Genomic DNA, 18,849 nt, shown 5'->3' with positions numbered 1-18,849 from the left:
CAATGTCAGACATGTGAGCCAGGTGCAAAAAAAAAAAAAAAAAACATTGTGAAGTAGAGGGAGACACAGCTTGTGTGACTGGTAATAATATGGCATTCCCATTTTTTATGAGGTTCCAAAAATTGTAACTCGAAACCAAATGAATGTTTGCAAGCTATAAAAAGCGTACGCAGACATTTGACGACGGAACACAGAATCGAGTCGGCAGAGCGGGCGACCTCCCCATCGGAAGGCTGACGGTTTAGATCCCCGGCTCCACCCGTCTGCACGCAACAACCGGCAGGCTTCAACCTTGAGTTGCACCCGATGGCCTGGTCAGCGTCTTGCACGGCAGCGAGCACAAAGTGTGTGTGTGTGTGTGTGTGTGTGTGTGTGTGATGCACAGCGCTTTGAAACTGCGATACAAATCGAGATCACTTACCAAGAAAACACACAGAACCAGATTCTGACGTGATCTTAAGATACCACATTTTATTATTGTCAGTCTTAAATATGAGCACACACTTTTCATCAAGAAAATACATATCAACCAACAATCGTTTACAGTGCGGGGAGCCACCGGAAGTGACTCCGCTTGGAAACATTTCCAGTCTGAAGAGAGCCTTGTGAACTCTTAGAGGGCAGAACTTTATATTTGGATCCTGCGACATAAAGCCCGGCAGATCATGAGACCGCTTCGCACGACCGCGATGATTATCCCTCGGCAGATGAGACAACGGTTTTTTCGAGTTCTCTCGTCTTAAACCAAAGTTCACCATCGAAAAATGGCGCTCTCTCTCCCAGACTCCAATGAAATTCACACAAATGTCACAAAACACCTAAAATAAGCACAGTCCAGATGGCGCCGTGCAAGCAGAGTCATTCGTCTTCAATCGTGATCGATTTAAAAAGACCCTTCTCTTGCTTTGCACATATGGAGATAAAGGAAAAGAAATACACCCGAAAAATATTATTCCCAAACTCAACGTGTTGCAACGTGCGCTGTTCTCACGCAGATTGAGAGAGAGAATGAGTCCCTTTGCAGTCCACAAACAGACAACTGAATCGGCAATATCAATATAAATATGCGGCGTTTCTGCCAAAATATGAGCCTTCACGGGCTGTGACTCGGAACGGGCCGACTGTAGAGTCAGACAACGGCAGAAAAAGTGAAATGTGCTCAGGTTTTGCTCCGTGCAGCTTTCTGGCTGGATTTTTTGGGGGCGGATGAAAATAATATTTTAACAGTCTTTTTTTTTTTTTTTTCTATCCGAGTGCCTCTCCCTGGTTGCTTGGTTTTATCATTATATCTTAGCTTGACAGCAGCTTACGCGTCGTCTGTAAAAGCCATGCATGGAGGGAAATAAGAACATTTGCATTAATATGGCAGTCCAAAAGCCACCTTTTAAAAAAAAAAAATGCAGTGTAAAGTTAAAAGCAGATGTGACTGGTTGGTATTTTGTGTGCAAGTTGATGTAATATTTTAATTTAATGGGCCTTTTTATACTTTAAACCGGCAAAGTTTCAACAGCGGTTATTGGGATTTGGATGTGGGAAAAAAAAAACATGAAATTAAAGAGACAAAAATAAAAAAGAGAGGGGGAAAAAAGTTATTCATGTTTCATCTGACCAACAGTAGTAATAATAATAATTATAATATAAAGAGATGAGTCAACTTTCTTTCCTTTGCTGATGAATCTAGTGTATATAATATTTAGCAATGCATTTTCTCCTATAAAATAAAAGTCAACTGGAGCGAAATGTGTTTCGGACCGGTGGTATTGCGAGCCTTGAAATGCCGGTGATATACAACTGTGAGAACCATGGATTGCAGATAAGAGATAATCAATATTGAGTTTAATGACAAAGTAATCTGCAGTAAATATTACATTATTAGCTCGAGGTTTCCTTCATAATTTCCACTTAAGCATCCCTGGCTTGAATGACGCCACGTTGGTTCTACCTTCGTACCGGCTTCGCCATCAGCAGCTTATCTCGAATCAAAGGTGTTTCAACTAAAATATGACAAATATTGTCTCATTATTTAAGTTTAGACTCCCATTTTCGTCAGATCTGCAACCTCTCTTCATCTTCATGACCGACATCACGACATCACCCTGCCTTGAACATGCATTTTGCCTCCTAACAAGCGCGTGTTTAACAAAGCAAAATCCGGGCGCGGAGAGGACGTCGCTGGCTAAATTAATTTTTCATAGATCAAAATTCCAAAGTCGGGTTCCGTCACCAAGCTGGCAGACAAATCGCGTGCACGCGTACAGTATTTACACCGCCTTTCTAGAAATAACGCGAAGGGTGGAGATCCACTGCGACCTGGAGGTGAAGCAACGCCTAAAGCTTTTGATTAGATCGGCTGCATTAACAGGATATGCTAATGGCAAAAAGCAGTCATCGCAATACTTGAGACTTAAAATCCCCCCTTAATAATGGCCAATGTGGGCCCAGTTAACCACAGCGTAATAAGAAGACCAACTGAGAGCCTATTAGTTTTCTCAGCCAAATGAGCCATGATATGGAAATAGCTGTGCTGTGCAACAAAACACACTATTACACTAAATGTGATGCAATTGTGTTTATTTAACTGCTCCGCTTGTTTAACCTTGAGGCTACCGGTGTCCGGAAAGCATCGACAACAGCGGTACTAATAAGAAAAATGCCTCCGGTCGGAAGAGAATTCATTCTGAGCCTTAAAGGATTCGGCCGTTATGGGCTCAAAACGCATTCACTCTAGTTTTCATTAAATGCGGGGATTTGAGAACATAGAATCTCCAATGATGCATTTCATTAGCAGGACTCAGCCCAGATCTGGGTGAGACATTGGAAAAAATAGTCATCTGTCAGGATTTCTATTTGCGTTCTTGGGTGTCCAAACAAATCCGGTCGTGCTTGGATGTATAAATCACATTTGTATCTCTGCAAACTTAATCTGGGCTTTGAGTGATTCTCTCTAAAGTCGGGGATTGTTTGTTGGGGAGCATTAAGACCTATCAAGATGACGTATCATTCACAAACAAAATTATGAATACCAAGAAAGACATAAGAAGGACTACAGGAGGAAGCACGGCAATGTTTCTCAATGGATGTCGGCCATCCAGGTGGTGGTCCAACGTTGTCCGGTCTTATCTTATAATATTGGACAACAACTGAAGGTAAAACTCCAAGAGTTGTATAATGTATTTATCAAGTGGTTAGGGGTGGTAGCGGGGGTGTAGAAAATTTAGAGTTCAAAATCAGAGTGCCTCAAATTCAATATTTGGATTTGCGCTGCATGCTGTACATTCAGGTGAGGAAAGGTTTTATTTTTTTTATATTTTGAATAGCAATCTGAGTCAGGGTGAACCTAACCAAAATGGGAAGTAACATCGACGTTAATAATTGTAGTGACAAAATCATATATCAAAAAGTTTTCGCATTTGAAATGACTGAGAAGGGATTTGATCAAATCGTGTTTTTTTTTTTTTTTTTTTTTCCCCACGTACGACGGAATCGACGCCGTACACGTTTTAACGTCAGGTTTAAACAACTTCATTTTTTTTTTTTTTCGAAGTCGGAGCTGCAGAAAGCGGCGTCCGATCCTCCGCGTCACAACTCTGGAAGCGGTTTACAGATGCAAACGCGGTCGATCTTCAAGCCTTTTTTCATTCCATCTGTGCTTCTCCTGCTAAGACAAGCCAATATATCTGCAGAGTGAAAGGACTTCAGTGTGCTTGGCTTATTACTACACTGCATTTGATATGACAACAACACACACACACACACAAACAATTACTGAAAAGGCAATAAACTGAAATCATCCAGCTGTCCTTTCAGCGGAGTACTGTCATATCGCTGGAGAACCAACTTCCTGTAAGCGAGTCCCGCTTATACAGTTATTACAGCACGGAGACATGTACATTCATGACCAGATTGAAATATTAATTTAAGGTGGTAATTGCTGTGATTTAAAATAATTGGGCAAATTGCTGAACAGCTGCTAAGAGGTAGTAAAATTACAGAAATGCCCAAGTTTTTTTACAATGTGTGCTTGGCTGTTCTACAAAAAGAAATCAATCCTCAGAGGAATATGTGTGCGGGTTTGTTAATTGATATCTCCAGGCAAAATGGTAAGCAAGATGTTTGCACATCTGGCGCCGTCGCAACCTTTCAAGTGAACCGAAAGCAACGGGGCCGGATTTCTTTGTGCATATCGGCGGCGGGCGCTCCGTGCAAACCCTCCCGTAGGGATCTCTGCACAGACTTCCACGGGAGGCCATCTGACTTGGGCTCATCTTAAATGTGTTTAATCCTCTCATAAAATGACTGCGCGACATCAGTCGAGCCATCCCTCAAGCAAGGATGGAATAATTATCTTGTCATTTCCAAACATCAGCGTTGTGGAGATGAATAATAGTCTACAGAAGCTGTCTCTTTTGTCTTGTGTGTGAAAACAAACCGTGATTGGCCTGTCAGATTCACACAATGATTACCGTGATCATTTTTCAATAATGGCCCGTTCTATCGCGTGCCCTCTTAATTTGGGTACGAGGTCTTTTTCTCTCATCAAGAAGCCAGCACCTTGTTATCCTCGAGAGCAAGTAAGGGTAGTTCAAAACCCGACGGCGGTGTTTGAGCACAATCTCATCCGGGATTATCAAATAGAAAGCTGTTGTCGCAGCCCATGTGTCTGATACAGATATGCAAGCTTTTGCACGAGGCTCTGGATTGCATCCACTACAGAAGCTCAAAAGAGACATTTAGATGCACTGTCTACTTGCAGGCGTGTCTGATAGATACTCAGATGAAGGTGAACATTTTTATGTTATGGATTATTTTCATGTGTGGCCAAAAAAAAAAAAAAAAAAAAAAAACAGCTCAGAATTTGCAGCAGGTTGTATTCATATTATGTGTTTTTTTTTTTTTTTTTTTGTATATTTTTTTGTAAAAGGTTTAAAAGAAGGACAGGGACCCCCAGGGACCCCCATGATCAATTCTTTTAATTGAATAATTTTTTTTTTTCCAGATCGAAGCTCTTTGGATCTTGATCTGCGTGGGTAGGTTAGTATGGCGTGACGCACGGTTCCCTACTGGGCCCCTTGCTTTTCTCCCATTTACAGAATCTAACAGCTGCAAAGAGGTGTATTTCTTTCACACCAGTAATTCAGATGCACTGCTATTTCAAACCAACATTTACCAACAGTTTCTTTTAAAACGACTGGCTGATTGACATTGCCATTTGATTTGCGGGCAAAGCTATTCAGTTGAATACAAGACGGGAAAAAGATTTGTACTCCTTGACCTGACAACTCCAAATCTCCAAATGATGCCTCTTTTCAGTAACTCTAAAAACCCAGATGCATTTTTTTCCTGTTTTGCAAATTATTTTTTTCTATTTTCGAGCAAAAAAAAAAAAAAAACACACCTCATTAACATCCTTTCATTTCTCACAGTTGCAGAACATTGATAAGAGACTGAAGACTGAAATGGAGATGCTTGAATATGATATTTCATGTCTTGTCTGTTGATATAATTTAAGTCATTTTTGATTTGCTTCAATCTCTCTTTTCCTCTAAACAGCAGCAATTGGAAACTTTAAACTGGAAAGAGATACATGCCAATAATTTCCGCCTATTGCTAGCGTTTTGTATATTCCCTCTTCAAACCGACTTTTCCAGTTGTCCTCACTTGTACCGCCAATCCTGAGCCTGGATCTCATGCAGCCATGAAACCTAAGGCTGTCCTTTCATTAACGCCCCATTAATTTAGTTTTCCATGCTTTTACTTGGTATTCATTTTTTACCTGTTTGTGCATTAGCTGTGCATCGGATGTAATTGGATGTAAAGCACTTTGTGATTTTTATTGTCTAAATCTGTCTATAAAAATAGATTTGTTCTGCATTTTTTTTGTTAGCTTTGTTTTTGTTTGTTTCTTTGTGTTTTCTCACTTTTTGTTACTTTTACAACCCAATTTGGAATCTATTTTGGAATATTTTGAATGCACCACCAGCTTCAGTCTCTGAACAGAACTACCTTCACACACACCTCTGGAATATTGACACCAGTATCTGGCAATCCATGTTTTTTTTAATTAATTTTAATTAAGTATTATCTTATAAGTTTGTGGAAGGGTGGGGACACTGCGATTACAGAAAATTGGTCATCTGAGGAAGGGAAAACACCTTCATAAAGAAGGTAGATGGTTCACTGTGGTTTTACTACAACTTTGATGCATATATCGTCCGTAAAACTGCTCACAACAGTAAATATGGCAATGAGGAAAACATTCTGCTTAAAAATAAGAATATTTTGCGACTGACACAAAGAGCATTATTATTATTATTATTATTATTTTACTTTTCAAGTGACTGACCAATTCAAGTTGTCGTGTGTTTTTAAATGCGGCATCTTTTTCTTATTTTTTTCAATTCATTCCATGTGAACATGTTTATAAAACTCACTCTCGCTATTAAAAAACCCAGCACTTGCGATAGAAAGAAAAATAAATAAAACATGGACGCGCGAGGACGAAACGGATGTCGTTTTTTTTTTTTTTTAATTTGATGATTAAAATTGTTCGAAAAAAAGCTCTGCAAATTGTTCATAGTCGTGGTCACTTGCTGCCTCGATGCATAGAGAATTACGAAGTTCAAAACGCTAGAATGAAAACCGCCGCAAAGGCTGATGATTACAGGACCCATCCGCTTCCCCAACCTGCCTCCCAGCGCAGACTTTGTTATGCGTAGACATCAAATATGGCGCGTGTCTGAAATCAAAGCAAATGGGTTTTACGTTAGCGTTAGTTGAAAGCCAGCTGAGAGTATCAATACTGGGATAAGGGGAAGGGGTTGGAGGGGTTGGAGGGGGGCGGGAAACTGACGTCGATGTTATTTTCGGAGAGGAAAAGGTGAATGAGAACTAAGCAGAGTTGATCTACTCGTAGGTCCAAGTTGTGGTTAAATCCAAAAATAATCATATCTGGAAACACATCTAATGATGCACATCAATTCCCCGCTAAATTCCCTTGTTCTCATTTGCAGCTTCGGCGCTGAAGACAATTGATCAATGTCTACGGCGGCTCCCAAAGAGTCAAACTATTTTCTTTTTTTTTTTTTTTTTCTCCAAGATATCCTGCATTAAAAAAAAATCATCAGTCCATCACCGAGTCTGTCCCTCGGCAGCCGGGCGGGAACTACAACCGTCGCAGTTGTACGTAAGAATCCTTCGCCAACAAGACAAGAAGAAGGTCAGGGTTGAATTTGATGGGATTCTGATCGTTGCATAAAATCCTCACGCTCACAACAAAACAATGCGATACCGCCGCTGTTTGCAACTCTAGCGATGTTGCTTCCGTCCATCATTTTTGTTTTTCCGAAAATCGTCCCAAGTCTGTCATGTACCGTCATTTTGGTGATGCGAGCTATACGTCAACTGATAAGAGCAGTCGTGACCTTTTTTTTTTGTTTGTTTTTCTTGCTCAGGCATTATGATCAATCTCGAGTATTGGAATTGGCTTGCATACGCTTTGATAAAAATCATAAATGTACTGTACATTTTGGTTTAAGGTGACTATTTCTTTTTTATTTATTTGTTTGTTTTTTTTTTTTGTTTTTTTTTTTTTACTTTTTCAAGTACCAAAAACCCCATGTGAAAACACAACATCTCTTGGTATGCCGTTTGTGAAAAGACAATATTTCAGTATAACCAGTGTTAATGATTAGACTAGATAAAAAGAGGTCATGTAGTACAGTGCCGTATAAACTGTTACACTCTTTGGGTTATTGGCGGCTGAATGCATGCAGATGTGTTTATTATCTTTGCAAAATGTCTTCTCCAGCGCTGGTTTGGGATGTGAATGAGAAAATTTCCTCAAAATAACTGTGTGGTTGTATCACCGGCATCATGACGTCAAAATCAAGTAGCCACGGCTTTAATAAATTTGCATTACTCAAGTCAGATGACGACTGGAATGGAGATTTGAGCTAACCCATTATAGTACAATTGTTCTTTACAAAGATGTTATGCATTGAAAAACAAACAAAAACGAATCAAACAAAAAAAAAAAAAAAAAAAAAAAAGCTAGGATCATTTTCCCTAAATAATTACACCTTCACATGTGTAGTTTTAACTAAACAGAATTGAAAAAAAAAATCATTAGCATAACACAAGTCCAAGAATACATCACTACAATTGTGATACCAGAATTACTTGAAGGTCAAAACAAAAAAAAAGGAAACAATCCTGCTTTAAACAACCATAGAGAATGATAATTATTATACATTGAAATATGATAATTCTGGACTTTCTAACTTAAATTCCATCCACTTTCCTGTCTCAGGTCGACATTGAGGTATTACACATTCACCTCCAATACGCGCCGTAAATTACCCTTTTTTTTTTTTCCCTTTTTCCTGGCGTTGACATGAATATCGGATGAGGTTAAAATTTAAGACAAACCCAGACGTTACATTTAAAAAGTACTTTTTTTTTGTTCTGAAACAATATCTAAAAGTGACATTTCAGACTAATGCAATTTAGAGAGAAAATTCAATTAAAAACTGAAACATTTGTTACATCCTTGGAATCTAAAACAAACAACCGTAAAATTTATAACATACTTTTTTCTTACGGTGATGTACATCGTTTCGTTACGTAGTAGGGTTTTTCATGCACTTGCTGTGCATCAGTTTATGATTCAAGTTGAAAAAAAGAAAAAAAAAAAAGGAAAAAAAAAAAAAACACGCATACAAACACACATAGCACACGCGCGCACAGACACACACACACACACACACACAAACGCAGAACACTTGTGTTCTCCCTTCAAAATCTGAGCAGGAATGGAAGAATCACTATGAAGAGGAGACTGGTGTGTGAGTGCAGGCCCTCTGCGGCGCCGCTGCCGTCCTGGACTGCTCTTGGCCCTGGAAGGGGGAACGAAAACGGCAGGACGTAAATAAAAAATCCGGGTGAGTTTCGCTATCCAGACATCTCCCTCTCTGTCTCTATCGATCTTTCTAGATAAAAAAAAAAAAAAAAAAAAAAAAAAAAGGGGGAATCTGATAATAAATTATCAAGCGGGAAAATTAATAAAAGTGCAATATAAACAGAATATTTATGGGAAAGTGAAGAAAGCATGCAATAGAAGTGATTAGTGACTTAGTAAGACGACTCATTTTCTATCTATCTATTCTTTATAACGCATTTATTTTAATACTACTACTGCTACTACTACTAATACTAATTAATACTAGTAATTTCTTCATAATGATGCTGATTTAGGCATTCATGCTGATTGCAAGAGAAAACCCAAATCATTTCCTATCAGTATTTAAATAATTCTTGCATCATAACAGCTTGAGATCCTTCCAGTGTGTGTTTTATTCCCGGGCGTCTCTGGTCTCCATGGGTGCAAACGTACCTCCCTCCCTCGTCTCTGTGAGCAAGCGAGCGCACGTGATCATAACCACGGGGGAGCTTATGGGTTTCGCCATTCGTACGCTACGGAATTACATCGTAGCGGTTGTTGTGCTTTTCTTGCGGCTCTCCTGCTGCGACGCTAAATTACTTGTGGTCACAAAGCTCATTTAGCCCACTTCCATGGCAGATATTAATATGACCTATGGAAGCTGTTAGTCCATCGCCGAGTCTCCCTTTATAGACTCATCTACAAGAGTAGATTAACTTTTAGCCAAATGCGCCGCGGACGTCATTAAGAAACATATTTTATGATCAAACCTACTGAATGCAAACCTATTTGCCAAAATTTTTAGAGCATATTTGAAATAGCCATATGGGCCTAATCCATTTCATTTAAAGGATGTGTTAACATTGTTATGCAATAATAAAGGATCTAGATAAATAAGACATTTACTAATATTTGCATTAAGTTTAAATTCTAGCCAAGGGAAACTAATTATTGTCCCATTTGCAAATTTAAGAGAGTCCTTGTATTAAACATTTACAATATATGCTGTCATCTGGTTATAATTGTGATAAATAAATCAAAATATACCACAAAAAAATGTTGAGGTACTTTTTCTTTCATTACTAAACTTAAGTAAATATAACCCCGTGCTTTATTTTGTCATAATTAGGTTTCGATTCGAAAGCATCACGACCGAAGAGCCACGACTATCACGTATGCATTTACTTTAAATTAATAAGCAAAAAAAAAAAAATGTATTGAACCAAAGTGGGAGAAGGTCAGCCTGTAAACAGCTTTATACCAGGTTTGCATTGAATTATGCTAAGACGAGTGAACAAATAAAAAGGATTAATTTAATTTAGAATAATTATCCCTGATGAGTAATGATATGCATGCCTACTTGTAGCGCAAGACGGGCTCAATATTCAAAGTTTCAAAGTCTGCGACGCCAAACGCTGCTCTCCGGTCTGAAAGGATTAAAAGTTAACGGCCCTGACCACCTGCAGGTCAAAGGTCAGATCGCCTCCAACACGGAGAGTCAGAGGGCTGAATCCGCAGGATTCTGTCAGAAAGGATTTCCAGGTGTTCCTTAGTCAACTTAATTGAGTCCGTTCAGACTATTGGTATAAATGTATATTAAACATTTATTTTGTTACATGGACTGTGTGAAAGAAAAAAAAACAAAAAACTGGGCACCTTTTCCACCTATTTCTAAATATCTTTAGTTGAGCCTTATTTTTTCGAGGTATACGAGCCGTAATCCCGCTAAGATCAAGTATAAGCTTGGAAATCCGGCAACGATGTATTTGTAAGTGATTTATCGCCGCTGCGTTTGCAGAAATATGGCTGGAAAAAAAAAAAAAACAAAAAAAAAAAACAGAAGACTTCCGGTAGCTTGTTCTTTTCCGGTGTAGAGTCAGGTGTTAACTTCGTCCCTGCATTGTTTGAGGGCCGGGGACAATTTCAAAGTTCTCTTTGAAGCACGGAGCACAATGACTACTCATTTCCCTTGGATTCCTATGACTTAACCACAGTTTCCTTTGGAGCATCTATCCAATTACGCTGTCACAGGGGATTATCCCTAATCCTGCATATGCCTAATTAGAATAATGGCGCTCACTCATAGTCAAAATTAAATCCATTGATAGAATTCTGTTATGTTAATGGAGTGCTGAAAGTTGCCGCAACTGCCAGTCACAAGGACACAAGAATTAACAGGGAATTGTGTTTTCTGAATCTAAAAACACGCAAATGCGACCTCACTCTAAAAGACACTAGCATTCATTCCTGCGGTGAGGCTATGCAAAAATGAAAAATGGATAAAAACCCAAGTTGCACAGACACAAACGGCATTAATAGGAAATGATGATGAATACTTACATAGAAAACAGAGCATGCAAAAATCAACATGACGCCACGTCACACAGGAGGTCGGTTAGGTTTGCAGAGGAAAAAGATGAAACACGGTAAGCAAAATGGTGCGACGTTGATCATTTTCACAAATATCTCGACGTGTTTTTAACCGCGACGCCTTCTCCTCGTCAGAGGCGCCGTTTCGCGATGTGTCGAGACACCGCGGGGTTATCGCGGAAAACACCGCCTGCGAGAGTTTGTGAAAATGGCAACGCGCGTTACATGCTGGCGTGCGGTTAATCTTCCCGTCCACGACAAGTAACCGGCGCGCCCGCGCAGAGTACTAACCTTGCAGTAGCGTTGAGCTAGTGGGTTGGATTATCACTATGTGGGTAGGGGAACAAATGAGACAGGGGGCACATAGGAAACAGAATAGGCAAACATGTAAAAAGCATGAAACATTGGCTTCTGAACTGGCTTCAGCACAGTTGAACATCCCCAAAAATAATTGTGACAAAGTAATTCATCGGTGGATTTTGACACCTTTGGCTCGAGGCGGAGCGACTAACGTGTGTTTCGTACAGAATGACGGAACATGAAATAAAGTGCGAACCAATAAATAGTCGAAAAGCAAAAGAAGCAAACCCTTTGATGCTTTTTTTTTTTTTTTTTTTTTTAGTGACCTGCCCCACTTTATTAATTTACACCATTTGCACTGAATGTGCAGGGAGCCGCTGGTGAAGCCACAGGATGCAAATTTCAATGCTGCACGGGAGCAAACACATGGAGGCCTGAGAGAGGCCCAACACCTTGAGCAACATCCATCTGAATAAACATTTTTTGTTTTTTTTTTTGTTTTTTAAAGCAGCCAATTTCACTCGTCAAAGCAAAAGGGGATAAATACCGGCAACGGTAACACAGGACCCGTTTTCCCAGTAAATCACTAAATAAACATGCACAATAAGTGAGCCATAAACGCGGTCGCAATTAATGTTATCGGCTCCCCTATGCGCGGCTGGGAGGGATATGCTTATTCGGTTTTAACCGCCGTGGTGTCCCAATTAGAAATAAAAGGTGCACAAAACGGTGAGCTCCAACCGAATTATGGCAATATCGCTTTAACATTATTAATTCATGTGCTGTGGTTTTCAGATTGAGCGAAGCTAGCTTTTGCTAATTGTTTACAATTTACACCCAGGCAAAGCTAGCTTGGTGATTAGCTCACCGCACAGGGCGAAGTCGACCGAGGAGCGGCGAGGTCTGCAGGACACTCAGATTCAAGCGACTCGGGTTTGTGATATTTAGAAAAAGCGCAGCTGCAGACGCTGCCTCCCTGAAAAAACCCCCGCGTTGACCGACGTGGCGGTTCGGCCGCAAAGCAGGTGCGGAAGAGACGGATCAATAACTTTGTGAAAGTGATTCACAAATGGGATTACTTGTCCTCACAGACGACGGGACCGGCTGCGGCTGACAGCGGGGAGGCGAGACAGTCCGGTGGCTCCCGATGACATTCACTGTTCAAATAGCCAAGATGAAGATTTGCATCGATTATACCCCAACAGCGTTGTTTCATAGGGTAGGCCGACTTTTACGAATGATGCATTTTCGTACGAAATGCAACAACTCATCGATTCTGATAAATGCCGGCTGATTTCGGCCCGGAGCAGACGGGGTTTAGATACATTTTCGCAATTGTACGCATGCGGACTTTGACTCTCGCACAATGAAAACCACATTTGCTCAAAGATTTGGAAGTTAGCTAGGACACATTTACATGAGAGGCGGACCGGAGGACCAATGGCCTTTCCTTAGTTTGGTGTCAAAGTCAAAGTATGAATCGATGAAGACCTTGGCGATAGATCCCTTTATTTAGAGTCAGAAATAAGGCCCGATGTAACATCTAATTCAAAGGAGTTCAAGAAAGGGAAGGTCATCTCAGATTAAACTAGAGGATTTGGCTTTTACCCAAGCGTATGGGATAAATGTACTCACCGTAAAGCAGGAAGCTTGTGTTCGAGCTGCCGAGTTTGTTGACGGCGATGCAGGTGTAGTTACCGTAATCGCCGTCGGACACATTGAAAAAGGTGAGTTTGGACAGCGAGCCGGTGTTTATGATCTCCATGCCGTCGAAGCCGTTGAAGATTCTGGACGGGAGAAGAAACGACAGCGGTGTGTGCAACAAACCGGGTAACGGAGGGACTCTAATTCAAGGCTCTTTACGATTCCTTAAGAACATCAGCAGACACACAAACAAACACGAGTGTTGTGCACGATTTCAAACACATTTTCCTTTTTTTTTTTTTTCAATTTATTAGCATGTCTAGTAAATTCAGTTAGACTTATTCCACAGAGTCCTAACCTAATCAGACTGCTTTGACAGGCAGTTGGTCAATGCCATCAATAACCCGATCCTAACGACAGCACACACACACACACACACTCACAAAAACACAGAACATTTCCTCGCGTTGCGAATGTAGAAATCACCTTCTGTCGTCTTTATACCACTCGAAGTCGGCCTCGGGCACGGCGTCGGCCTCGCACTCCAGCACTCCTCTCTGGCCCAGAGTGACGCCCACGTCCCTTCCCTCCGACACCGTGGGAGCGTCTACAGGCAGGAAGCAGCACCGGCGATAAGAACAGCGGCGGGTCAAGACGTCCCCTGCTCCTCATCCATTATTTTAAATCACAGCTGTGAGCGACACGGTGTCAACCGGCGGACCGGAATTATGAGCTCAAATGATGTGGAATATTTATAATGGCGGTGAAAGAGAAAGACGTAAAGATCGGGAGGAAGGGCCGAAACGTCTGATCGAAGAGTTCTCACCCGCACGTTCGTTAACAACCTAAGAAACCGGCTTAGTTGGGTCTCAAGTTATGAGGAAATGCGAAAGATAAATAAAAACGGACTTACAGTTGACGGTGATGTCTACGGTCTGGACGTCTGTGTCGATATCGTTGACCGCTGTGCATTCGTACGTCCCGGCTCGCTGTCTGGAGATGGAAGGGATCTCCAGGTACTCGTCGTCCGATGCCAAGTCGCCTGGTAACGATCGCGTGAGGAGAAAGAGAAGACGAGACGGTCACTCGGCGTAGGTGTCGTTCTTCACGCTCTGTAACATGAAATGCCGTGGCTAACAAGCCCGTCCGGGGATCGGATATCTGAATCCGAATTTTTTTTTGTCCTGAATTTCGTCGGTTGATGCACAGATGCCTTCGTTGACAATACAGGAAGCCTTGAAAATGTTACTTTTAAGATAAATATGTCGCTATCGGAACACTGTTGTGCTCACTGAGTCGCTTGAATGTTGCTCAAGGAGTGAATACGTCAGGAAAAAACCCAGTGGTTTAAAAGATATCATCTGTTAAATAAGGATAAATAACTAGTGAAGGTTGGTGTGAGAGAAGAAGATACAGAGAATTGGTTCAGATGGAGGAGGTAGATTTGCTGCGGCGAAAGGAAAAGAAGAACGTTACCAAATAAATCCAGGTATATTTAAGATTAAATCGACTACAATAATCGCACACATATCTGACACATACAGTTACGTTGGATATTTTAAATATACAGAAACATACGATAACAAATATCAGCAGAACAATTCAAATAATTTTTTAAAAGTCTCATTATCATAAAATCAATATCATGACTTTGTGTTTTGAAATATAATGCTCAGGGATCTCGTCTCAGTTCTAACTTCTTTTTCTCCTCGAGAAAGACTGTTTGACCTTTCTTCTTTCTTTTGTCTTTTTTTTTTTTTTTTCCGAGAATGTCAGTGCTTTGAGCAGCCTCCACTCATTATCAGTTACCACTCACATAATCTTCTTTTGCTATGTGTGTGTGTGTGTGTGTGTGTGTGTAAGATTTGAAATACGGGAGGATGAACAAGAAAATGCCATTACTGCTATTTTTTTTTTTTTTTGTAGCACTTTGACATGCTTGACAGGAACACTTGATATAGCAGTCAATGCAAAAAAAAAAAAAAAAAAAAAAAAAAAAACAATAAAAATGTAAATAAATTCATAATTCAATTCCAGCCTCCCCCCGTGATGTCGGGGTGTATCAGCAACAAATTGCACATGGATTCACTCTGCTGGGTTCCGGCCTTTGCTTTGTCCTCCCTGACACGAGGATCATCTGACAAGGTGGGAGAACCGTCGGAGATCCGAGGCCGTTCCATGTCTTCGCTTCTCCCCCACATCCCTTTTCTCTCTTGTTTAGCAGAAAGCGACCGCCGTGTCAGTTAAACCTGCTTTTTAATCCTCCGGGAGAGAATTAACCACGACGCGGCCGCCAGATGTATGATCTCACCGGAAGTATCAGGTTTATGGCGGGTGGGAGGTTGAGGGTTTCACGGCAGATCCCGATGCTAGCACCGTCCGAAGTGAAGGACGGCACAAATAAGTGGACGAAGCAACAGGGAGGTGCGGAAATGCACGCGATTAAAAGCGAGGCTCCGTCGAAAACGTACGGCTGCTTTTAAGAATCAAAACAAGAGGCGTCGCTGTCAATCAAATCAAAGGTTCAATCTAGCGACGATTAACCCGAAGTGCCCCGCGGCCTCCGAGCTCCGGGGGGCAAAGTGGGTCACTGTACATTTTTTTTTTTTTTTTGCATTTTTTATCCTTTTTGAATGATATGAATTAGTTATACGGCAAAACCCTCGTTATAACCCGGCTTCCCCGTTTCGCGCATTTTTTTTTTTTACAGTACAGTATGTTGTGTTCTGCATCCTAAGTGGCTAAAGGTTGGTAGAGTGTCAACAATCTTCGCGCCTCGTCTCTGTACAGCTTGTCGAATTTACATTTGTAAATTTTCTCGGTGACAAAACCCACAATGCTGAAGAAACAACACGCCCAAAAGGAAGATGGAAGATGTTAACTATCGCAGAAAAAGTAAAAAAAAAAGAGTGCGAGAAATTACTCATAACTAAATACAGGACTGCCTCTGAAATTAGAATATTGTGTTAAAGTTCTTTATCTTCCGTAATGCAATTAAAAAAACATACATTACTTTTTCATGATATTCTAATATTCTGAAATAGGATTTTTGAATTTTCTTAAGATGTAAGCCATAATCAACAATATTAAAATAATAAAAGGCTTGCAATATTTCAGTTGATTTGTAATGAATCCACAATGTATGACATTTTTGTTTTTGTAATTGCATTACGGAAGATTCACAATATTCTAATTTTCGGAGACAGCCCTGTGTATATATATATATATATATATATAGTAAAAAAAATAAAAAGTGAATTTAAATTTAGAGGTTCAAGAAATAAAATAATAAAAAAAAATACAATTAAAAAAAAAAAAAAGAAATTATAATAATAATAAAGTAATTAGTAGTAACTACTAAAGTAATTAGTAGTAACAATATTCTAATTTTCTGAGACAGTCCTGTAGAAATAGAAAAAGACGCTAGAGCGGAGCGGAGTCAAATTGGCAAGAGACAAATTGAGAGAAACTGTGAAATACGCGTGTCGCAATGTGTCCAACCTATTGACTATTAAAATTATTATTTTACTGTACAGTATTTCTAAGAACTATCATAGTTATTTGGAAGAAAACGTTTATATCTTTATTTTTTTTTTTTTAATGCTTGGGCCTGAAAACAGATTTTGATCTTTGGTTTCATTCTATAGTACAGTATTGTATTCAATAATAATTGTAAAAAATAAAGCCCGATTTCGCCTATTTGGGGTTATTTTTAGAATGTAACCCCTGCAATAAATGGGGGTTTACTGTATTCAAAATTGCAAACAGTTAAAAATAGATCAGATAAACTTTATTGACCCATCTGAGAAATTCCTTCGTCACAGCAGCGTAACCATTATAAGTCTCAATAAATATATTATAAATAGATATACAATCGGAAGGTCATTAGAAAAAGCAAAAGACATCCACAAAAATAAGAGTGAACAAAACGGAAAAACAAAAAAAGAAAACCCAAACTAAATGACAACATAAACAGAGTGACAATAGAAATAAATTCAGATAAAAATAGGCAGGATGCGAGTGGGCTGAGACCAAAGAGGATAAATATAAGACAGCAGAGATTCTCTCTATTCGTTTCTCTATTGATCAAATATATCAAAGAGGTTCCAGAAGAAGAGACGTGAACTCACAATAATACAAATCTGGCAGTTTGTCCCGCGGCATCAACGCAATCGGTAAGCTTCGGCGTCATCGCCCGCTTGAATTCACATCTCCATCCCGGTCACTAGGTTTGGCCGTCCTCCTTCCTTCTCGCTCGGCCGATCTCACCTTTCGCACGACGGTTCAAGTCAGAACCCCGACCTCCGCGTCCAATCCTATCTTCGTTACATCGTCATCCGTCAGTTTCCCCGACGACGCCCCCCCGGACTGGCTGCACATCAGAGGTCGCGCCGCTTGAAATTCATGCCCACCTGCACGCTCCCTCATTTGAATTCCACACCGGCGCCAAATGTGCATTTCATTTTCCTTTTTTTTTTTTTTTTCCCCCCTTCAATATAACAACATAATATGCAAAGTTATTAATTGTTATGATTAAGCCGGACTCCCCCTGGTCGGCGCCGGACCCGTTCGCCGCCGCCGCCTGTCCTCTTTCCGTCAGTTTCATCACCCCCATTACCCTTCATTAAAATGTCTGCGTGATCACGGGAAAACAACGGAAAACAGCCTATTGATATTTTGCCTCATTCGGTTTCCCCGCCAGTTGCCCTTCTCATTTCCGACTCGGTTAATAAGGCTCGCCAAGTTTTCGACCGAGTCGCTGCCAAGGTAGTCCCTGCGTCCTGCGCTGCCATCAAAGTGACACGGCAGGACATCTGGGAGACCACACAGAATAAGCCGGTCAGAGGAAGAAAGCAAGGAGAGCCAGGGAGTCTCAGGAGAGGCCGGCAGAAGATAATGTAACCTTTCTATGTCCCTGAAATGCCATCCTCAAACTCCAGCGTGAAAAAAAAAAAAAAAAAAAGAGAAAAGAAAATGGGGTTAAAAAAAAAAAAAAAAAAAAAACGGGGAGCGTGTGCGAAGGAAGAGGAAGAGGAAGAAACAAAACAAAACAGGAGAGCAGATGCTTGAGGGATATAAGCTTTTAAGAAGAGACAGCAAGGAAATGTGATGAGGGGGAATTTAAATTGATGAATGAACCTTACGATGCGCGGCGAGAGATAGAGGCGGACCGGCGGAGCGGGAGCTGTTAATACAAAGAAAAACACGCCGCGGCCAAAGTGAGAGTGGAAGTCAAGATCCTCGCATCTTCCCCGAGGGATTGATACGACGTTTAAGAGGAAGCGACAAAGCTTTAGATTCGGATATCGCCGGGGATTGGTTATTTAGACGATGTCCGAGAAGAGACGGCGAGGGGCGCCCGACTCGGCGGGTCGAGTCCCAACCCGGCCGAGCGAGGTGAATCTATTTATTTTCCACTGATTATCAGCCTTCGGCATATGGAATCGCTAAATATGCCAGGCCTCCTTTGATGCATCATCCTCTTTGAAAGAAACACGCATAAAATGGGCGAAATGAAAGAAGATTCAGGAACACACAGTGGCTCCAGGTTCTACATATTACCACACAGCAATAAAGCGGCTTTATTTGTATTGAAG

The 18,849-nt window shown here is 40.7% G+C and overlaps 1 protein-coding gene across 4 annotated transcripts in view; it reads right to left on the bottom strand.

The window, feature by feature from the left end:
• Nucleotides 1–446: 446 nt before the first annotated feature.
• ntm (neurotrimin) overlaps nt 447–18,849 on the bottom strand; it is a 454,899-nt gene continuing 436,496 nt past the window's right edge. For 3 of the 4 annotated variants that reach the window (XM_086160103.1, XM_086160101.1, XM_086160100.1), the window contains 5 exons: nt 14,166–14,294; nt 13,739–13,859; nt 13,244–13,395; nt 11,600–11,635; nt 447–8,894 (listed from right to left, as the gene is read on the bottom strand). In XM_086160103.1, the coding sequence (XP_086016229.1) occupies nt 8,794–8,894; nt 11,600–11,635; nt 13,244–13,395; nt 13,739–13,859; nt 14,166–14,294 (539 nt within the window). In that variant the 3' untranslated portion in view covers nt 447–8,793. The remainder of the gene's footprint in view (nt 8,895–11,599; nt 11,636–13,243; nt 13,396–13,738; nt 13,860–14,165; nt 14,295–18,849) is intronic. The other variant, XM_086160102.1, reaches the window with a different exon arrangement.

This window comes from Fistularia commersonii, chromosome 15, assembly GCF_037954325.1.
Source record: "Fistularia commersonii isolate RoL2024-O1a breed Wild chromosome 15, RoL_Fcom_v1.0, whole genome shotgun sequence".
NCBI lineage: Eukaryota > Metazoa > Chordata > Actinopteri > Syngnathiformes > Fistulariidae > Fistularia > Fistularia commersonii.
This window is presented reverse-complemented; position numbering and strand designations above follow the sequence as displayed.